A 23,454-nucleotide genomic window follows, 5' to 3' on the forward strand; every position below is an offset into this window, starting at 1 on the left:
GCAATTGTTAAGTTTGTCTTTCTGCATTAGTGATTTGTTCGAATCCTTGAATGTGAGTATATACATCTTTTAACAATAGCAGAATGTAATTTCTGTTTCCTTCCTTGATTGATTGAAGAACAGTGAACACATTGGCCTTGTCACCAGTGTATGCATGTGGTCACAGCGTGACGTGACACGAGGCAAGTTTTACCATATTTACAGAGGAGCACATCTTTAGAGCCCTCCTCCCACTTGATTTGTAAGGATTTCTGAATCAGTGTAGAGTGTGGTTTTGAAATCTTTGATAAAAAAACAAGTTTTACAAATGTTTTCCTTTTAAAGCAAGTTTATAAATAACATGGTTAGCTGAAGTATGATAGCCCCCAGATGAGGCATGATCATAGAAAACAAATAAGGTACATTAAAATGAACTCCTTTTCAAACTAACTTTTTTTATTTGGAGTTTTTTGGAAGCTGAGAATATTGGCCTATGAGAATTACAGAATGAGAATTAAATTTAGTATGAAAAGAAATTTTGGAAGAAACCTAGAATAAGTATGATACTCAATGATATATTTTGACTGAGCTTTTAGTGGAATAATTATTTGACTTTGAAACACTTACTTTATTTCAGGCACTTAGCAAAGGAGGGGAAATGCACATTCTCTGTAAGAATGGCACTAGTAAAATGCCTTAAAACTTTGCTCGAGGTGAGTTATTCCACATCAATTATTAGTAAGGTCTCTATTGAAATTTTTAAAGTAGCTTTTGTTTCTGTTTGTTGATGGATAATTTTTGTCTTAGTATTTCATATTTAACCTTAGTTCTTTTCCCATAGGCTGATCCTTATTCAAAATGGGCTATTCTTAATGTGATGGGCAAAGAGTTTCCTGTGAACGAAGTCTTTCCACATTTTCTTGCTGATAATCATCATCAAGTTAGCATGTTGGCCGCAGAGTCCATCAATAGGTAATAGGTCCTATATTCATGACGTGTCTAGAATGCTGGAGATGGCAGTGTCTCGTCTGTCACAGTTGTGGGTCACTAGTTGTGATATTGAAAGTAGGTAGCACTTACTGGGCATATACTGTAGGCCTGGCATTTATGTTTTCTCTCAATTCTGACACTTTTATCACTTAGATACTATTATTTTCTCCATTTTGTGAGTAAAAAGTGTGGCTCAGTGAGAGAAAATAACTTGCTCCGTGCCATACAGCTAGTAAGTGGTTGAGTTGAACAAGATGTGTCTCTTAACCACCTTCCAGAAGGTATTGAATGTTTGGATGTCACTGTGACTTTTATATGAGTTTATAAAATGAAGATTGGGACATTTCATTTGGTGCTAATTACGATTATATTTATTCTGGTGAACATGCAGTCAGGCACTGGAGTGATTCTATCATGTAGACCTGTTTTATGTTTGAGTACTTAAAGGAGCAACTGTAATTTTTTAGGACTGAATGTTTTTGTCAGGCTGTTCAGCATTCTTGAACCCTTGAAATGTTATGTTCTAACACATCTACCTAAAATATAAGCTGCTTAAATGGGCTCAGGTTTCATTAGTTTTTTGAAACAAGGCCCAGTATGCTAGTGTGTGTCACATAGCGATTTATTTGTGTCTGGTAATATACTTTGGAAAGTTGTATTTAAGGTAAATTATTTCACTTTTTACTTTTTTTTTTTTTTTTTTTAAGATTATTCCAGGATATGAAGCACGGAGGTTCTTCCACATTATTGAAAGCACTTCCTTTGAAGCTTCAGCAAACAGCTTTTGAAAATGCATACTCGAAAGCTCAGGAAGGAATGAGAGAAGTAGTAATTTTAATACTTGCTAGTATCATACACTTCTTATAAATATGGTATATACTACTTTACCAAGTGTGGTCTAAGACGACATCCGCGGGTTTACTAAAACAACTGTATGAGTTAATTGAAATTACCTTATTATAGGTTAGACTTGGTCCAATAATGGCAATTTCTTTTGATTCCACTTAGATGTACTATTTTTGTGGGAAGAACACAATTTATTGGGTGTAATAAATGGCTTCCTTTTTCATTAAAATTTTAATTGAGGGGTGCCTGGTTGGCTCAGTTAAATGTCTGACTCTTGGTTTCGGCTCAGGTCGTGATCTCATGGTTCGTGAGTTTGAGTCCCGCATCAGGCTCTGCGCAGACAGTGTGGAGCCTGCTTAGGATACCCTCTCTCTTTCTCTCTGTCTCTGTCTCTCTCTCTTTCTGCCCCTCCCCCACTCACGCTGTGTCTGTCTCTCTCAAAATAAATAAAAATAAATTTAAAAAAAAAAGGTTGCGCCTCGGTGGCGCAGTTGGTTAAGCGTCCGACTTCAGCCAGGTCATGATCTTGCGGTCCGTGAGTTCGCCCCACGTCAGGCTCTGGGCTGATGGCTCAGAGCCTGGAGCCTGTTTCCGATTCTGTGTCTCCCTCTCTCTCTGCCCCTCCCCCGTTCATGCTGTCTCTCTGTCCCAAAAAAAAATAAATGTTGAAAAAAAATAAAAAAAATTTTTTTTAAGTTGAAGTATAGTTAACGTACAATGTTATATTAGTTTCACGTGTATAACATGATAATTTCACAATTCTGTACATTACCCAGTGCTTACGATAGACGTAGTCACCATACTATAAACGTGGTCACCATACAGCATTGTTACATTATTATGAGTATATTCCCTGTGCTGTATTTTTCATCCCTGTGACTTATTTTATAGATGGAAGTTTATACCTCTTAATCTCCATTCTCTCTTTCACCCATTCCTCCACCCACCTCCCCTCTGATAATCACCACTTCTCTGTATTTAAAAGTCTGATTTTTTTTTTTGTTCACTTGGAGTGAAATCCTATGGTGTTTGTGTTTCTTTGATTTATTTCACTTAGCATAATACCGTCTGCGTCCATCCACATTGTTGCAGAAGTCAAGATCTCATTCTTTTTTGTGGCTGAGTCATATTCTGTTGCACCCACCTGCGCACTCATCCTCCATATATTCTTTATCCATTCATTTGTCAGTGGACACTTGGGTTACTTCCATCACTTGGATATTGTGAATAATGCATAGGGGTGCATATATCTTTTAAATTAGTGTTTTTGTTTCTTTGAGTGAGTACCCAGTAGTGAAATTATTGGATCATAAGGGATTCCTATTTTTAATTTTTTAAAGAACCTTATACTGTTTTCCACATTGGCTTCACCATTTTATATTCCCACCAACAGTGCACAGGGTTCCTTTTCTCCACATCCTCACTAACACTTGTTATTTCTGATTTTCTTGATAGCAACCATTCTGACAGGTGTGAGGTAATAGCTCGTTGTGGTTTTGGTTTGTATTTCCATGATGAATGATGTTGAGCATCTTTTCATGTGTCTGTTGGCCATCTCGATGTCTTCTTTGGAAAAATGTCTGTTTAGGTACTCTGCTCATCTTTTAATCAAATTTTTCTTTAGGTGTTAAATTGTAGAAGTTCTTTATATATTTTGGATGTTAATTCCTTATCAGATATATCACTTACGAATATCTTTCCTTTCCGTTTTGTTGATGGTTTCCTTTGGTGGGCAAAACATATTTATTTTGGTGTTCTCCCAATAGTTTATTTTTGCTTTAGTTTTCTTTGCCTGAATTGATACACAGAAAACTGTTGCCAAGGTCAGTGTCCAAGAGAATACTGCCTATGTTTTCTTTTAGGAATTTTGTGGTTTCAGGTCTCACATTTAGACTTTTCATCCATTTTGAGTTTATTTTTGTGTATGGAGTTAGTGGCCCAGTTTTATTATTGGCATGTAGCTGTCCAGTTTTCCCAGCACCATTTTATTGAAGATACTGTTTGTTTCGCATTGTATATTCTTGCTTCCTATGTCGTAGACTCACCATGTAAGTGTAGGTTTATTTCTAGCCTCTCTCTTCTGTTACATTGATTGTGTATCTTTTTTTATGCCAGTACCATACTGCTTTGATTACTGTGATTGTGATACCTCTGGTTTTGTTCTTTTTCAAGACTGTTTTGGCTATTCAGAGTCTTTTCTGGTCCCATACAAGCTTTATAAGATTATTTGTTCCAGTTCTGTGAAAAATACTGTTGGTATTTTGATAGGGATTGCATTGAATCTGTAGATTGTTTTGAGTAGTATGGACATTTTGATAATATTAATTCTTCCAATATGAGACCATGACATATATTTCCATTTTTCTGTGTCATTTTCAGTTTCTTTCATTAATACTTTATTTTTTCAGAGTATAGGTCTTTTACCTCCTTGGTTAAATTTATTCCTAGGTATTTTATTCTTTTTGGTATAATTGTAAATGGCATTGTTTTCTTAGTTTCTCTTTCTGCTACTTCGTTACTAGTGTATAAAAAACTGGGACAGATTTCTGTGTATTAATTTTGTATCCTGCAACAGCATACTGAATTCATTTATGAGTTCTAATGGTTTTTTGATGGAGTCTTTAGGGTTTTCTTTTTTTTTTTAGTTTATTTATTTTGAGAGAACACAAGCAGGGGAGGGGCAGAGAGAAGGAGAGACAGAACCCCAAGCAGGATCTGCACTGTCAGCACAGAGCCCGATGCGGGGCTTGATCATGACCACAAGATCATGACCCGAGCTGAGATCAAGAGTCAGACGCTTAACTGACTGAGCCACCCAGGCGCTCCGTAGGGTTTTCTATGTGTAGTATCATTTCATCTGCAAATAGTGGCAGTTTCACTTCTTCCTTACCAATTTAGATGCCTTTTATTTCATGTCTGGTTGCTGTAGTTGGGGCTTCCAGTATTGTGTTGAATAAAAATGGTGAGAGTGGACACCTTTTATTTGTGCCTGCTCTTAGAGTAAATGCTTTTAGTTTTTCACCATTGAGTATAATGTTAACTGCGGGTTTTTCACATATGGCTTTTATCATGTTGAGCTTTGTTTCCCCTAATCCCTCTTTGTTCGGAGAGTATTTATCATGAAAGATGTTGTATTTTGTTAAATTTTTTTTAATCTATTGAGGGGATCATAGGGTTTTTATTTTTCCTCTTGTTAATATGATGTATCACATTGATTGAATGTGATTGATTCACATTGTGAATATTGAACCATCCTTGCATCCCTGAAATAAATACCCTTGACTGCAGCGAATGGTCTTTTTGATGTATTGTTGAATTTAGTTTGGTATTATTTTGTTGGGGATTTTTGCATCTGCATTCATCAGGGATATTGGCCCCTAGTTCTCTTTTTTGTCTGTCTGCCTGGTTTTGGTATCAGGGCCTTATAGAACAAATTTGGAAGTTTTCCTTTCTCTTCTCATTTTTGGAGTAGTTTGAGAAGAATAAATATTACCTCTTCTTTAAATGTCTGGTAGAATTCACCTGTGAAGCCATCTGGTTTTGGATGTGTTTGTTGGGAGATTTTTGATTACCAATTCAATTTCTTTACTAGTAATCTATTCAAATTTTCTATTTCTTCCTGATTTAGTTTTGGAACTTTATGTGTCTAGAAATTTACCCATCTGTTCTTGATTGTCCAGTTTGTTGGCATATAATGTTTCATAGTATTCTCTTATTCTTTGTATTTTTGTGGTATCAGTTGCTTTGTATTTTTGTGGTATCAGTTGCGATTTTATTTGAGTCCTCTTTTTTTTCTTGATGAATCTGGTTAAAGTATCAATTTTGTTGATCTTTTCAAAGAACCAGCCCTTGGCTTCCTTGATTTTTGTTTTTGTTGTTGTTGTCTCTTTTCTTTATTTCCTTTCTAATCTTTATTTCCTTCCTTCCACCAGCTTTGGCCTTTGCTTTTTCTTTTTCTAGTTCTGTTAGGTGTAAAGTTAGGTTGTTTTCTTGAGAGTTTTGTTGTTTCTTGAGGTATTGCTATAAACTTCCCTCTTAGAACTGCTTTTGCTACATCCCAAAGATTTTGGATCATTGTGTTTTCATTTTCATTTGTTTCCATGTATATTTTTATTTCCTCTTTGATTTCTTCATTTACCCATTGGGCGTTCAGTAGCATGTTGTTTAGACTGCGTGCATTTGTGGTTTTGTCAGGTTTTTTAAATTGATTTATACCATTGTGTTTGGAAAAGTTGCTTGATGTGATTTCTGTCTTCTTAAAATATTTTTTGTAAGATCTGGTTAAAAACCAATTTGGAGAAAGGTGATGGTAGGAAGAAATGGATTGAAAACCATGTTCTGATAGGGGAGATCAACTTATATTGGTGTTCTTTAGGGAGACTTATGATTCTTATATTTCTTTGTAGAATAATATTTTTCTTAAATGGCAAAATTATCTGACTGTTAGAATTTATTCACTTATTTATGCCTTGATATGTTTGTGAAAAGTATATGAGGTGGTTAATCAAATACTATCTAGTCAGTGATAACACAAAAGGACAGTTTTTGGACAGTTGGGTGAAAGAATGTGAATTTCAAAAAAAGTTTCAATAGATTGGAAAAATGAATGTGAATAATATAAGATTTAATAGAGATGTATATGGTACATTTTAAAATTAGCCTGTCTTAAGCAAAAAGGGAAAATATTGACTTGATAGAAATTCATTTGGTAACAAGTCCTAACAAGTTTTACTCTTGAGAGCACTGTATGAATCCCATTGCAATAGTTATCAAAAGAAACAAATTCTGCCTTAGATGTCATCAATAGAAGCTTACTGTCACAAACAAGCTGATAAAAAGAATCTGGACTCATCTATACATTATAGAAGGCAGCTTGTATTTTGGGTTTGGTTCTGAGTAGAAGTAGATTTTTAACTAGGATGTTAGAGTCTGTAGATCCTGTCTCTCCTAAGGAGTTGGTGAAGGAGCTGACTTAGTGGGAACCTCATAGCTATTTTCAAACATGTCAGTGATGGCCATTTAGTAAAGGCTCTTTCTTTTCCTTGTTCCAAAAAACCAGAAGTAGGATCAATGTGTAGGAGAGTTTCTAAATGTGAAGAGAAACTTTTCTTTTAAGATTTTATTTTTTAATTTTTTTAAATGTTTATTTATTTTTGACAGAGAGAAAGAGACAGAGTGTGAGTGGGGGAGGGACAGACGGAGAGGGAGACACAGAATCTCATGCAGGCTCTAGGCTCTGAGCTGTCAGCACAGAGCTTGACCCAGGGCTTGAAGTCGCGAACCACGAGATCATGACCTGAGCCAAAGTCAGATGCTTAACCAGCTGAGCCACCCAGGCGCCCCATTTATGATTTTATTTTTAAGTAATCTCTTCACCGATGGTGGGGCTCAAACTCACAAGTCTGAGATCAAGAATCTCATGCTCCACCTACTGAACCAGCCAGGCGCCCGAGAAGCTTTTATCAATTATAGCTAGTCAAAAAATGTTCACATCTTTTGGGATATTATAATGATGGGTCATTAAACTAGAAGCATGTGTCATTCTGTCTGATTGCATGATTTTATTTTTACCTTTTTTTTTTTTTTGAGAGAGAGAAAGAGCACACATGCCCATGCACGCATGCAAGTGGGACAGGGGCAGAGGGAGAGAGAGAGAATCTCAAGCAGGCTCCCTGCCCAGTGCAGAGCCTGTCGTGGGGCTTGAGATCACAACTGCGAGATCATGACCTGAGCTAAAATCAAGAGTTGGACGCTTAACCAACTGAGCTACTCGGGCGCCCCCATTTTTACTTTTGACAGTACACGTGACTGTATGTTTTGCAGTATAAAGTGCTGTCTATGAAGTTATGATAATAAAAACATCTCAGGATGTATACATTGTAATTGAAAAGGAGCTTTTAATTATTCTCCCCTACTTGGGTTTTTTTTTTTTTTTTTATTTAAGTTTTTGTTTCAATTCTAGTCAGTTAGCCTACAGTGTTATACTAGCTTCAGGTGTACAATGTGGTGATTCAGCATTTCCTTACATCACCTGTGCTCATCACAAGAGCACCCTTCATCCCCATCACCTGTTTACCCTCCCCTCCCCCCCCCCACCTGCCTCTCTGGTGACCATCAGGTTGCCCTTGTTGCAATTTCTTTCTTGTTTTTCTTTAAATTGCTTTATACCTCACTGAAATGTTTGTGAATTCTTTCCCTAAGATATTATCAGAAACAGTTTTTGCACTCTGGGAACTTTGATATTTTCTCATATCTCTGCTCTTGGCTCCATCACTCTAGGGTTTAAAATTGCTCACTGGCGGGGGCCTGGGTGGCTCAGTCAGTTAAGCGGCTGACTTCGGCTCAGGTCATGATTTCGCGGTCTGTGAGTTCGAGCCCCGCGTCGGGCTCTGTGCTGACAGCTCAGAGCCTGGAGCCTGTTTCAGATTCTTTGTCTCCCTCTCTCTGACCCTCCCCTGTTCGTGCTCTGTCCTCTGTCTCAAAAATAAATAAATGTTAAAAAAAAATTTTTTTTAAATAAAAATAAAAAAATAAAATTGCTCACTGGCTGCTTAGACGTTATAATGGTGAACATTGATTTTAGCCTGATTGGTTTATTTGTAATGTTTGTGTACTCATATGACATCATTGTTTTTAAAATTCTGTTGCAGGCCCACAGAGCTGAGAACGCTGAACTCGTAGATGAGGTTTATAACAGAAAATCTGTCCTGCTGATGACGATGGCTGTGATTTTATGCTGCAGCCCCGTCTGTGAGAAACAGGCTTTATTTGCCCTGTGCAAGGCTGTGAAAGAGAGTGGATTAGAACCTCACCTCATTAAAAAGGTACATGTGGATGAATACTTTTTATTATCTTCCTTGGGTAACTTGTAAATAATTTAAAAAGTGTAAACTTACTTTAAAGTGCCTCTTGGAGACCGTTTTATTTTTTAGATCTGGAGTATTGGAAAGTAGTAACTCTTTAGCGTATGTTTATTTGTATGCGGTATCATTTATTTTTTACCTCCAGCGTGTCACGGGGTGTTCATTGAACTGATAGGGATCAGTGACGTTTCATCAGGCAGACCAGGCCCTCTGCAATTGCTTTTATTGAGGGAGACCCATAGAGAAAAGAGCAGTAGCAGGTGTTTTGCCTGGGAGTTCTGGGTCACGACCTTGGGATCTAGCAGGGCTAGAAGGCAAGTCATAGAGCTGTGACACTTTTAAAGTTGCAAGACTGGGAAAGGAACACTAGAGTCCATTTGTGCAATCACATCAGCACGTTGTTGTTGAATGTTTGCCTCTGCCCCGTTCCACCACCTCACCTCCATGGTTTGGAAAGTTCCACGCCTTTCCATCATAGATGTTCATGTGATGAACCAGTGATAGACCAGTGGCCTGACAGACCATTCAGGATTCTACCAGCATGGTCTCCATGGACCCTTAAAGTAGGCCAGCCTGTGGGTAATCAATCTTAGACCACTTAACCTTTTAACATTTACTGAGTGGTCGCTATGTGCCAGGCAATGTGCTAATTATATTAAATACATTTTTCTTGTTTAGCGTCTCTGAAGTATAAGTACTTTTATTATCTCCATCTCATAGATGAGGAAGCCAAGGTATAGAATAGTTGAATGAACGTGTCAAGGTTATGCTGTAAATAAATAATGAAGGATTTAGATCTAGATATATTATTTCGTTGGTTTCTTAAAGCATTGACTTCTTTCTGATTTGTGCAGGTTTTAGAGAAAGTTTCTGAAACTTTTGGGTACAGACATTTAGAAGACTTCATGGCTTCTCATTTGGATTATCTGGTTTTGGAATGGCTGAATCTTCAAGATACTGAACACAGCTTATGTTCTTTTCCTTTTATTTTATTAAACTACACAAATGTTGAGGATTTCTATAGGTAGGTGTACACACACGTGAAATATGTTCATTTTAAAATTAGAGGGTAGTGCTCGCTTCAGCAGCACATATACTAAAATTAGAGGGTAATGTTTGGGAGCCCCCCACCCCCACCTGACACACGCGCATACACACATGCACATACACATGTACTTGCGCGCACACACACACACATCCGGAGCTTGGGGGCTGTATAGTAGGAGAGACAGGGCTGCTTGTTTTAATTAGAGTGTACTGAAGGGAATCACTGGATTTAGGGTCTGGTCCTAGCTGTGCCAGTAACTAGCTGTGTAACTTCAGGCAAGCCATGAAAATACCCGCTCAGCCTTGGTTTTTCAATCTGTACAGTAAGGAAGTAACATCAGTCTCTAAGGACTCTTTCAGCTTTAAATTTTTTTTTGAATTTTTTTAATTTTTACATTTATTTATATTTGAGAGACAGAGCACGAGTGAGGGAGGGGCAGAGAGAGAAGGAGACACAATCCAAAGCAGGCTCCAGGCTCTGAGCTGTCAGCACAGAGCCCGACGTGGGGTTCGAACTCACGGACCGTGAGATCATGACCTGAGCTGAAGTCGGATGCTTAACCAACTAAGCCATCCAGGCGCCCCTCTTTTAGCTTTAATGTTTGGTATTCTTCCCTATGACAAACCAAAGACAAATTACTAGTGGCTGTTATTTCTGCGTTGTTCTTCCTTTCTGTTCCTTGGCTATGGACCATTTTGTCATTATTTTTATTAGATTTAAAGTGTAACGTAAAAATACTTATTTTGCTAAATCCTAACTCTTGAGAAGAAAACTTTGAAAATAGATTTGGAACAACTGAAGAATCATCTAGAGAATAATGTTTTGGTCTCAGGATGATGGGAAAGCAGTGCATTATTCAGTGATCCTTGTTGCTTCATTTTGGCGATAACAGTATTTACATTCATAGTTTGAATTCACCGGGCACCTGGGTGGCTCAGTTGGTTAAGCGTCCAGCTCTTGATTTCAGCTCAGGTCATGATCTCACCATATGTGAAATCTGGTCCCACATCAGGCTTTGTGCTGACGGTGTGAAGCCTGCTTCAGATTCTCTCTCTTCTCCTCTCTCTCTGACCCCTCCCCTGCTTGTGCGTGTGCTCTCTCTCTCTCAAAATAAACAAGTAAACTTTAGAAAAATAGTCTGAATTCATACATTTCTTTCACATTTCATTCTACATAAATAATTTTGCATAAATTGATAATGTAGAAGAGAGAAATTCATTTCCCACTTTTTTTGATCATAGAATTAGGTTGGTGTATTCTAAGATCTCTGTTTTCTTATGTGATTATTTAAAATTTATTTAACTTCATCTCTGCATTTATAAAATTAGAGTAAGAATGTTTAGTGATCTAGACAAAGTGATGTTCTAATGCTCGTTTCCTTATTTTAAGGGCTGTGTTGTAAAATTTGACTTTGAGAAGTTATATATCATATGTACTTGAAATTTTTACATTTTTAGATCTTGTTACAAGGTTTTGATCCCACATCTGGTGATTAGAAGTCGTTTTGATGAGGTGAAGTCCATTGCAAATCAGATTCAAGAGGATTGGAAAACTCTTCTAACACACTGTTTTCCAAAGATTCTTGTAAATATTCTTCCTTACTTTGCCTATGAGGGTACAGGAGAAAGTGAGACAGCACAGCAGAGAGAGACTGCTACCAAAGTCTACGACACACTCAAAGATGAAAACTTACTAGGAAAACAGGTATGACTTCACTTTTACCTATTAGCTCTAGGCCGAATGTGGGGCTCGAACTCACAATCCTGAGATCAGGGGTCTCATGCTCTACCAACTGAGCCAGCCAGACACCCCTCTTCAGCCCCTAATTGGTCCGAGATGTAACTTAAAGACTTTCTTTTTAATGTTTATGCATTTTTGAGAGACAGAGACAGAGCGCTCTGCGAGTGGGGGAGGGGCAGAGAGAGGGAGGGAGACACAGAATCCGAAGCAGGCTCCAGGCTCCGAGCTGTCAGCACAGAGCCTGACTTGGGGCTTGAACCCACAAACTGTGAGGTTGTGACCTGAGCCGAAGTCGGACACCTAACTGAGCTACCCAGGTGCCCCCTGAGATGTGACTTTAAAGTTTTAAGACCAGTCATCATTTATGTAGTAAAATTTAATATGTAGTCATCACTGTCTAGTGTAGGCAATCCGTGAATTTTTTTATTGTTGTTATTACAGTGGTCTCTTCTTTTGAGTGGCTTTTATAAATGAAATGTTTTTAATCAGAAAAATTTTTAAAAACTTTGAAATTTATTGCTTTTTCATTTTTAAAATTTATTTTTATTGGCAGTAATACGTGAATGCAAGCTGGGTGTTCAATCCATGCACTACTGGACAGTGTATACAAAGTGTTCCTCACTTTCTCTTCGGTCCCATTGAGCTCTTTACTGTTCAGGGAGAAGTATGATCCCAGACTCCCATGCTCTGCTCTTTCTTTTTTCCATGACACTTACCACCTTTTAACGTGTAATGTAAGTTACTTAAGAATATGGTTTATCTTCTCTGCTGTGAGTACTCGGACAGACTTTGTGCTGTTTTTTTTTTCTGCTTTGTACCCCTGCTACTTAGTATGTAGTGAATACTCATAATTTGAGAAAAGATGGAGTCAAGTAAAAAAGGATCTAACAGCTTCTGTTTTTAATATAACTTACATACATCCAAAATAATTTGAGGAAGATTACATTAAAAACACATATATAAACTTTGTTTAAGGTCAAAGAGGATTGGTAACTCTCAACTTTTTTGTTTTGTAAGTAAGGGATGACTAAGCAAAGTTGGCTAATGTTAAAATTAGTTAGATAAACTTCAAAAGACTTTTTTTGTTTGCCCCTGACCTATATGGAGCCAGCAAACGGAACGAATTTCCCAGCTGCTTAGAGGGACCACTGCCAGTCAGAGCTGCTTCTCAGTCAGTCTGGAGGCAAACGAGGAGCTCCCTTCTCAAAAGTTACTTGGAACTGGATGTTACAGCTCCAGAGGTTATGGAATTTATGAAAGACGCTGCTTTTATCCCCTCCCAGCCCACCTTCCTGCTTAGACTTCTAAGCAGGCCTAATCTTACTACTTTTTAAAATTATTCAAACCAAAACATAGCAATTTTCAGAGTCGGAGTAAGTCTAGGAGGAGAACATAATTACACTGAGGCCTGATTGAAACATCAGTCTTGAGAATGAAGAGAGGCAAACTTAAATGATAATTTCTTATCTTCTTGGTTAAAGACATAAATTTTTATTAGTTTCAATTCCAGTTAGCATTAAGTTGTCCAAGTTAAGTTTTTCTTTGATTCTCTAATACACACTTTCTCTGAATCCATCTTGTTGATTCTTTTTTCAGTGAGTAAGGGTTAGTGCAGCTATTATTATTAGTCTCTAAGCCTCTTAAAACTGTCACTTGTGGAAAGCCAAAAATATTAACAGTTGTAAAATTGTTTAGCTGTACCTAGACATCTGAACAGTTTGTATGTCCCTCAGCTAAACAGTACAGATCGGGCTAATTACAGAATAATAGGAAACTAGTGAAGCCGCTGGTCATTTTTTGTGTAAGGGAATTCATGAGTTTTTCCTTTGTTATTAATCAGATGGGGCCAATTTGTCCTTCCTTGTCCCAGATATACTTTGAAATGAGCTGGTGTTTTAAGAGGGTTGAAACCTTGGAAGTGGTGACCTGAATGACGGATGTGTAAGCCTGAGGGAAAGGCTAGCACCTTTACGTTTGGCTTCCTTTTTGTCACATTTTAAAATGCTTCTGTTATGAGGAAGTGTGTTTTCTTTTTTTTTTTTTTTTTTTTAATTTTTTTTTTTCAACGTTTATTTATTTTTGGGACAGAGAGAGACAGAGCATGAACGGGGGAGGGGCAGAGAGAGAGGGAGACACAGAATCGGAAACAGGCTCCAGGCTCTGAGCCATCAGCCCAGAGCCTGACGTGGGGCTCGAACTCACGGACCACGAGATCGTGACCTGGCCGAAGTCGGACGCTTAACCGACTGCGCCACCCAGGCGCCCCTAGGAAGTGTGTTTTCAAACCTCCTTGCACACCAAGTAAATCAGCCGTTTATTTGCCTCTAAGTTTGGTGCCCTTGTAATTCCTAACTTGGAGAGCTAATGAGTCCTCCTTCACAACTTCATGACCGTCCTTCACTTGGCTGGGGTATATGTAACGCAGCAGGCCCTTTCTGTATAATTAGAGAATGTGTGCCTCTCTGGAAGGCCGCTGTAACAGGAGGTGGATCGATGGAGAACCTGCTCCTGTCTGCGAGGATTTTAGTTGACTGATGATGACAGGGGATGTGGGGGCCAGCTAGGCTCAGAATTTGGCATATCAGCCAAGTAGAAATCTGGGGGAAAGTTCTACAGGGAACAGAGAAATGCTTATTGCCAGTCACTGGGAATTCTTACAAGTATTGTTAAGTGAGAGAGATCTCCCAAGTGAGTCAAGAGTAAAATGCAGACTGAGAAGCCGTGTAGATCAGTGGGGAATTTGGTTGGCAGGAAAATTACTAGGTTGAGGAATTCAGTGCTACAGCTGAAGCCTTAGTTAAAATGATTCTTTAAAATGAAACTAGAGTCAGATTAAGGGAGTCTTGTTTGGTTAGATTTCCTTACTCTCCCCCAGGCTACAAGTCGGTTGCCTAGCAGAAAAAAGTGGAGTTAGCCATATGTCTTGGCAGATCTTAGGTCTTTCATCATCTGTTTCCTTTTACGGTCACTGATTAATTTTGGAAATGATGCCGTAACCTTAGCCCCTTGAGCCGTGTTAAAGCTCACAGACATAAGACCTTAAACATTATTTTAATTTTGTATCCTTACAGATTGATCACTTATTCCTCAGTAATTTACCAGAGATTGTTGTGGAGTTACTGATGACGTTACACGAACCAGCAACTTCTGGTGGCAGCCAAAGCACTGACCTCGGTGACTTTTCAGGGTACGGGTATTTTAAACTTAGCGGATTAGCTGCAATCTCAGAATTTCCTTGGGAAGCTTATTGCTTGACACCCTCAAATGTCTATTTCAGTTTTTAGGCACAGCTATGCTTTTGAATTGTTTCTTTAAAAGTAACTGCCTTTGACTTGAAGTACCACCTCCTTGCCTCTACTGGAGTCTTCCCACCATGATTGCTCACTCTTTCAGGTGGATCACCTGGTTTGCAAATCCGTTGACCTTTTCCTTCTCAGTCTTTCCATCTGTTTTTTGAAATTTCATGGACACATCCATGGTTTTCTTATCTGTGGCTTGCATTTCTAGATCACCTTTTCTTAATGCTCCTTAGCTCTCAGAATCTTACCTATGACAGCTTAACTTGGATGTGAGACGCACTTGGCTGTATATGAATGTTACTTTCCCAGCTTGATTGTAAGCTTCTTGAAAGCACCCTTTACATTTTCTTTGTGTTCCCTACCATGCCAGCTGTGCAAAAAAGTAATAATATCCACCTGAGTACTTTTACTGTATAATTTCATTTGACGTAAATAGTGTTTGATTTCCCAGTCTTAAGGTATTAGTGTTTTTTTTTTTTTTTTTTTAATTTTTTTTTTTCAACGTTTATTTATTTTGGGGACAGAGAGAGACAGAGCATGAACGGGGGAGGGGCAGAGAGAGAGGGAGACACAGAGTCGGAAACAGGCTCCAGGCTCTGAGCCATCAGCCCAGAGCCCGACGCGGGGCTCGAACTCACGGACCGCGAGATCGTGACCTGGCTGAAGTCGGACGCTTAACCAACTGCGCCACCCAGGCGCCCCAACGTATTAGTGTTTTTACAGTACTAGCTTAGAACTTTAATTCAAATGTGAAGTGATACCAAGGCTCATTTGTGGGATTGCCATTAACTTCATAAAAGATTTCGTGAGCAAATCATTTAAAATTGATTCAGTCATGGAGGGCACAGGTATTTAGATATGTTGACTGCTAACATGTAGACCGTCATAAGTCATTTGTGACTTTATTTAAAAGCCAAGTTTTTCAATGGAAGAGTAGTTGTAGAATGTGGGATTATTATTGTCTTAATTTTGTTCTGAAAATGATGACTGCGTGTTTTCCTCTGACTCTTAGGGATTTGGACCCTGCTCCTAACCCACCTCATTTCCCATCACACGTGATCAAAGCAACGTTTGCCTATATCAGTAATTGCCATAAAACCAAGCTTAAAAGCATCTTAGAAATTCTTTCCAAAAGCCCTGTGAGTACACATTCCTATTAAAATAACTGAAGAGAGAATTCCTTCTTTTTCAGCTCAAAAATCTGTGTAAGTGCATCTTAAAGAGAAAAAAAGATGAACAAATGGAAAATTCATCTGAATTAATTAAAAAGTAAAACACTCCTCAACAAGTTTATATCTTGGTATCTTACCTGTCAGTATTCATTGATGAAGCCTGAATTTCATGACAGTTTAGTCATATGTTAGCTCAGAGTATAGATATTTTTTTAAATTATTTTTTGCTGTCTGAAAGCTAGATAAATTGACAATAGTTTTTTAAGTTTATGATATTAATTTTCTTAATGTAACGTTTGCCATTGATATCAAACCAACACAAAATTCTGTAATTTGTTATTTTGAATATAAAATACATTTGTTATAGCTGAGTATAAATGATTACATAAGTTTTTATGAAATGTCTCTTTATTTTCTAGGATTCCTATCAGAAAATTCTTCTAGCCATATGTGAACAAGCCGCTGAGACAAATAATGTTTATAAAAAGCACAGAATTCTGAAAATATATCACCTATTTGTTAGTTTATTACTGAAAGACATAAAAAGTACCTTAGGAGGAGCGTGGGCCTTTGTTCTTCGAGACGTTATTTACACTTTGATTCATTATATCAACAAAAGGTAAGAAATATATTTAGAGCAATATGTAAGTTTTTTCTACCTTGTTAGTTGAAAATTTACATAGTTTTAAGATGTAGAAGCCATGGTATTGTTTTCTTTATTTTGCTTTTTAATATATATCTACTTAATATTTTTTAAACATTGCATTACTATTTCTTCATCACAAAAAATATTAATATTAAGGGTCTTCAACATTTAAAAAAAAAAAAAATTTTTTTTTTTTTTTTTTTTTTTTTTTTTTTTTGAGAGAGAAACAGTGTGAGCCAGGGAGGGGCAGAGAGAGGGAGTCACAGAATCTGAAGCAGGCTCCAGGCTCTGAGCTGTCAGCACAAAGCCCAACGCAGGGCTCGAACCCACAAACTGTGAGATTGTGATCAGAGCTGAAATCTGATGCTTAACTGACTGAGCCACCCAGATGCCCCAATTCATCATTTTAAAATAAACGAATTTTAGATGGCCTGAAATATCTATGTCACTGTAGTGGTTCTGGTCACCAGTTCCTGTGTGTGTGTGTGTGTGTGTGTGTGTGTGTGTGTGTGTAACACCCACTCTCCAGACACACACACACACACACACACACACACACACACAGTTCTCCAGACACCTGCTGGGTGTCCTACAGTTCAACTCAGATGTACTTGGTTAGTGTCAGATTCCACAGATTGAGGTCTCAGTCCTGCAAGACTGCCTGCCCCTCCTTCTTTTCCAATGGCAGTCACTAGCCAGGATTAGCACCTGTGCTGACCAGCCAGTTCTACACTGCAGGTTCCAATGACCCTCTTCCTACAATTCTGAGTCATTTTTAGAGCCGCCCTCAGGACTCAGGATAGCTGTTTACTGACTAAAATACCGCTTTATTATAGAAGGGCATAGCTCAGGAACAGCCAGATGGAAGAAATCGCGTAGGACCATGTATAGGGAAAGTGGGCACCACTTTGGATGGACTTGGCATCCTCATCAGAAATCATTTGGCCCTTGATGTGTGGATTTATTTCTCAATTCTCAATTCTATGTCCTTGGTTTGCCCTTGTGTCAGTACTACCTGGGTTTTTTGCTGTTGTTTTTGTTTTGTTTTTTTGAGAGAGCACAAGTGGGAGGGAGAGGGAGAGAGAATCTGAAGCAGGCTCCATGCTCAGCATGTGGGGCTCAGCCCCACCACCCTGGGATCAAGACCTGAGCTGAAATCAAGAGTCAGATGCTCAGTCCCCCGACCCGCCCAGGCACCTAAATCTGATTATTTTTTTAATTTTTGTGTGAATTCTTTATGTATTTTGGATATTAACCCTCTTCAGATATAGCATTTGGAGATATCTTATATCTTATCTTGTTGTTTTGTTGATAATTTCCTTTGATGTGCAAAACCTTTTTATTTTGATGAGATTTTTTCTTTTGTTTACCTTGCCTGAGGAGACATACCTAGAAAAATGTTTCTCTGCCTGATATCAAAGAAGTTACTGTCTGTGATTTCTTCTAGGAGTTCTGTGGTTTCAGGTTTCCCATTTAGGTGTAATGCATTTTGAGTTTATTTTTGTGTGCAATTATAAGAAAGTGGTTTAGTTTCATTCTTTGGCACATAGCCGTTCAGTTTTCCCAGCACCGTTTGCTGAAATGACTGTCTTTTCCCTGTTGTAGATTCTTGCCTCCTTTGCTGTGGATTAAGTGACTATATAAGTGTGGATTTCTTGGCTCTCTGTTTTGTTCTGAAAACTGGCTATTTTACTATTAAATTGTGGTAAATGGGGAAATCACACTCTCCCCTTCCCTAGGGTTTGACTTTTTTTTCCCCTAATTGTCGAAGGTTGTAGTGGTCCATATGCTTCGTGAGTGTGCAAACTCTCTTTGCCAAGGGTGTGTTCCTCACCGTATGTGGCTACTGAAGAGTGTTCCTTGTGTTCAGGTAGTATTTTTACACAGATTTCCTTGAATGCCGAGAGCGAGTGATTGAATATGAGAGAGAGAGAGAGAGAGAGAGAGAGAATGAGAATCTTTCCCAACTTCTGCAGGTTGGCTCTTTGTGAGCGCTTGCCTTCACAGGCAGGTTCTCACCGAGCCTAGGGACTAGCCCAGCATGAACGCGTATGGTCTTCCTGGGTATTTTTTGAATAAGCTTCTTACCTTGGGCATATGTGTGGCTTTCTCAGTGTCCCAGATACATGAGATATTTTGAACTCTCTCATTTCAGGAAGAAACTTTCTTCCCAGCTTTTCATCCTAGGCTTTAGGCAGTCTGTTGCATGTCTGAACAATAATCTGTTGCCCCTCACAGCTGTGGGTAGTTGGCCAGTGTTATTTATGGTGCTTTTGAGCAGTGCTCATGGCTTTTACAGCCTGGGGAGATTCAAGTAAGACGAACCAGGGTGAAGCACCCGCCCTTCAGGTAGCTCCCAGACAGGCTTAGGACAGATACACACAGTCATTAACAAATACGCTCTGCTCTGCTCCATCCAGAGCAAAGGGCCAGGATCCCATGCTGGGAATGGGGACTATAGTTTTTTCATCACACCCGCCAAGCTGGGGAGGGAGTAGCGAGGCAGAGGCTGGTAGAACGCCATGAAGCTTTAAGTCTTTTTTTTTTTTTTTTTTAAACGCTTGTTTATTTAGAGAGGGAGAGAGAGCGCGCCAACGGGGGGAGGCAGAGAGAGAGGGAGAGAGAATCCCAAGCAGGCTCCATGCTGTCAGTACAGATCCCAGCGCGGGGCTCGAACCCATGAACTGTGAGATCATGACCTGAACCGAAGTCAGATGCTTAACCGACTGAGCCACCAGGCGCCCCTCCAACTGTTTTTAAGTTGCCGTTTTTGTTTGTTTTTTGTTTGTTTGTTTTTTTAGCATTTGCTCGACTTCTGTACACCTTTGCCTGTTTGACAGAGTTCTGACAAAGTTCTGCCCGCTCGGCCTGTCTTTCAGTGTTTCTGTCAGGAGGGGGGATCGGAGCTGTCTACTCTCTCATTTTGCTGTTGTCACTTCTCTTTTTGGTTTTTAAACCATTAAGGAATTAGATACAAAAGTGACTTTTGTGTCGGGGTCTCTTCAGAATTAGAGCTGCTGAATAAAAATGACTTTTTAATGAGCTCATATGGAAGCAGTTTCCTAGAACTTACTGTTTTTTGCCTGTGTCACAGGCCTTCTCGTTTCATGGACGTGTCGTTACGAAGCTTCTCCCTGTGTTGTGACCTGTTAAGCCGGGTTTGCCACACAGCAGTCACTTACTGCAAGGATGCTTTAGAAAATCACCTTCACGTCATTGTCGGTACACTCATACCCCTTGTGGATGATCAGATGGAGGTTCAGGAACAGGTGATGCCCAAATCATCTTCACAAAGATATTTGACATACATTGATAAAGCGTTATTGGAAGGAGCTGAACGTTTTACGTTTACTTGGTGCAGTGAGTCATTTCAGTGAAAATATTCTTTGAAAAATGGTTGGAAAAACATTTTCAGTTAATTAAGCCTTGTAATCATTTAATTACAGAGCACCAAATAATTTTTTTTAATTTTAAAAATTTTTTGTCTTTGAAAGAAACAGAGACAGTGCGAGTGGGGGAGGGGCAGGGAGAGGGAGGAGAGAGAGAGAATCCCAAGCACGCTCTGCACTGCCAGCATAGAGACCAGTGTGGAGCTTGAACCCACAAAACCTCAAGATCATGACCTGAGCTGAAACCAAGAGTTGGGTGCTTAACGGATCGAGCCACCCAGGCGCCTCCAGTAACTTGGATCTAACAGATTACCTAACAGTGTCTGTCTCTTCCTTGGTTTGAAGTGTAGAGGTAATGAAAACGAGGGACAGCAGTTCATACCACTGTCATGGTGTGTGAGATACTGCTTAAATAAAATGTTCCGGTAATATTGGCATTTCTCTACCCCAGTGCCCATGCTATAGCAGCAACTTACGTATTTGTTGACTCATTTGAAAACAGTAATAGCTGGTACTATAGAAGTAATTAGAACATTTTATCTGAACTAGGCCAGTAGAGTTTTTATCACTTACTATAGTAGGTTTGGTTGTTCTACTTTAAAATATAATTAAACCATTTTTTCCTTTTGATTTTTTCTTTTTTAAATTATGTTTAGGTATTGGACTTGTTGAAATACTTAGTGATAGATAACAAGGATAATGAAAACCTCTATATGACAATTAAACTTTTAGATCCTTTTCCTGACCATGATGTCTTTAAGGATTTGCGTCTTACTCAGCAGAAAATTAAATACAGTAAAGGACCCTTTTCACTTTTGGAGGTAATAATTATTCCATCATCTTACTATTTTGTATTAGGATAAAGAGCAGTACTTTTTGAACACTTCTAATTCTCTGAAAGAAAACAACTGAGTCTTTTTAAAAAACTGTGGTAAAAAATAAGCTGAGATTTAGCTTCTCAACAAAAAAGTGAGTCTTCATGTATCCTCTTGTATTGCAGCAAAATTGTAAATACTAAGGTTTTTTTTGTTACGGTCTGAAATTAAGTATTGAAGAAATGTGATATAAAATATGCTTGATTTTCATATGTATCAGATTCATTAATTCCTCAAAATGACTGTGTGACCTTTTGAGGGACAATTTGATGTTTGAAGTAGAGATGATATTTGAATTTTTAAGGAGTTTTTCAAGTTTTAATCTTACTTTAATCTTTATAAACTTGAAAATTATTTTCAAGTGTGTTTTTTAGCGTAAATTTTATTCCAATTTTAAAACCATACTCTATATTTGACTACATATCAATGTGATAATATAGCTAAATGTACTAAGATATAAAACGAGAGTTCCAGTACTAAGTAGAAATTTAAACTTTTCCCTTGGAGTATGCTAATTATAATCTTAAAATCTTAAAGATGTTCTTGTGGGAGAGTCAAGATTAAAACATTGGCCAACAAAACAAAACAAAACAAAAAAACCATACCACATTGTAGGACTGATTTATTTCTACCTTTTTGGTAATAATAAAGCTGTGAGTCAGTGTCTGCGAAAGGCTCTTAGTAATTTTTTTCTTTTGAGTTTTATTTCGCAGACTTCATACAAATCAAAAAACCAGTTATGTTTATAATTAATGCTCTCTTTCAGGAAATAAATCATTTTCTCTCCGTGAGTGTTTATGATGCACTTCCTTTGACAAGGCTCGAAGGGTTGAAGGATCTTCGCAGACAGCTGGCACAACATAAAGATCAGATGATGGATCTCATGAGAGCATCTCAGGGTACTGATGTCAATGACCCGGGTTATTTGTACCTATTTCTTTTGGAAAGAGCTTTGTAAACTTTTTATTTTTTTTTTTTATTTTTTTATTTTTTTGAGTTTTGTAAACTCTTACTCTTTGATTAATTTAATTGCCACGGACTTAGTTTAGATTCTGATCCTTTAGTTCAAACCTCTGTCATTTCTCTTCTAACTGGGAAAGAGGTCATTACATGGCCTCCTCACCTTGAATTACCCTCATTTCATCCATCCCCTGCACCTCAGCCAGGGTGATTTCTCTGAACCCAAACATGGTTGCATTATTCTATTGCTTGAAAAGTTTTAATCACTTCCTGCTGCCTGAGACAGAAATTTGAGTTCCTTAAAGCCAGGCATACAGGCGGTGTGTCTCTGCCTCTTGCTCCAACTCGTGTTCATAGAAGAAATGTATCCCACTTACAGCCTCTTAGCCATGTGTGTGCATGTAATTGTGTGCATATATGTGTGTTTTTCTGTATAACACATATTTGTGTATGTGTTTCTACCTTTTTCTCATTTAAGAAAACATTCATTTTTATGTTATTTTGATTTCAGTTTAGGTTACTTTAATATTGTACTTGGAAATTTTCTCTGCTTACATTTTGATTTTCATCTTGTACCCATTAATTTCATATTTCCATTGTGATTTTTTCCCCAGTAACTTTAAAAACTAATTTTGGGGGCGCCTGGGTGGCTCAGTCGGTTAAGCGTCCAACTTCGACTCAGGTCATGATCTCACGGTTTGTGAGTTCGAGCCCCGCATTGGGCTCTGGGCTGATGGCTCAGAGCCTGGAGCCTGCTTCCGATTCTGTGTCTCCCTCTCTCTCTGCCCCTCCCCCGTTCATGCTCTGTCTCTCTCTGTCTCAAAAATAAATAAACATTAAAAAAAAAATTTAAAAAAAAATAAAAACTAATTTTGATTTTGACCACCTGAGCTCAGAGCTCGTAGCGCATTTGTTCTGAGATGTGTGTTTGTGTAAAGATGAGAAACTGTATCTTTTGTTCTCGTGTGTTTGGGTCATTCATTGGTCTAGACTTCTCTTGTCCAGTAGCTGTTCATAGCTACTTAAATTTCAGTGAATTAAGGTTTAATAAAATTTAAAATTTAGTTTCTTGTATCATACTAGCTCATGTCACGTTCTCAGGAGTAAGTGAGCTAGTGGCTGTTGTTGGAGAGTACAGATTATGGAACATTTCTTTCGTTGCAGAAAGTTCTATTGGATATTGTTGTTCTAGACTAAATGCTAGATGTTGAAGAACAAGACATGCTCCCAAAGTCTCTTTCAGGTTGATGTTGAATGATTTTTTTTTTTTTTTTTTTTTTTTTTTAATTTTTTTTTTTTCAACGTTTATTTATTTTTGGGACAGAGAGAGACAGAGCATGAACGGGGGGGGGGAGCGGAGAGAGAGGGAGACACAGAATCGGAAACAGGCTCCAGGCTCTGAGCCATCAGCCCAGAGCCCGACGCGGGGCTTGAACTCACGGACCGCGAGATCGTGACCTGGCTGAAGTCGGACCCTTAACCGACTGCGCCACCCAGGCGCCCCGATGTTGAATGATTTTTGTATTTCTTACTGTGATTTTCCTAAGGTATTGACTTATCTGTGCAACATATGAAGACATTTCTCTTTCTCTGCCAAGTATTGCCAATCATTTTTACATGGTTCTGTTTTATAAGTTGAGATCTATT

General features: G+C 38.4%; 1 protein-coding gene across 15 annotated transcripts in view; it reads left to right on the top strand.

The window, feature by feature from the left end:
• The window catches only part of ATM (ATM serine/threonine kinase), a 134,625-nt gene that overhangs the window by 46,540 nt on the left and 64,631 nt on the right, over nt 1-23,454 (top strand). For 9 of the 15 annotated variants that reach the window (XM_045482693.1, XM_045482692.1, XM_045482691.1 and 6 more), the window contains 12 exons: nt 617-692; nt 821-951; nt 1,677-1,797; nt 8,466-8,639; nt 9,533-9,702; nt 11,184-11,430; nt 14,538-14,653; nt 15,778-15,904; nt 16,357-16,556; nt 19,678-19,852; nt 20,629-20,793; nt 21,614-21,746. In XM_045482693.1, coding sequence (XP_045338649.1) covers nt 617-692; nt 821-951; nt 1,677-1,797; nt 8,466-8,639; nt 9,533-9,702; nt 11,184-11,430; nt 14,538-14,653; nt 15,778-15,904; nt 16,357-16,556; nt 19,678-19,852; nt 20,629-20,793; nt 21,614-21,746 — 1,835 coding nt within the window. Of the gene's footprint in view, nt 1-616; nt 693-820; nt 952-1,676; nt 1,798-8,465; nt 8,640-9,532; nt 9,703-11,183; nt 11,431-14,537; nt 14,654-15,777; nt 15,905-16,356; nt 16,557-19,677; nt 19,853-20,628; nt 20,794-21,613; nt 21,747-23,454 lie in introns of those variants that run through there. The other 6 variants (XM_045482686.1, XM_045482685.1, XM_045482689.1 and 3 more) reach the window with 2 other exon arrangements.

This window comes from Leopardus geoffroyi, chromosome D1 (assembly GCF_018350155.1).
Source record: "Leopardus geoffroyi isolate Oge1 chromosome D1, O.geoffroyi_Oge1_pat1.0, whole genome shotgun sequence".
NCBI classification, from domain to species: Eukaryota; Metazoa; Chordata; class Mammalia; order Carnivora; family Felidae; genus Leopardus; species Leopardus geoffroyi.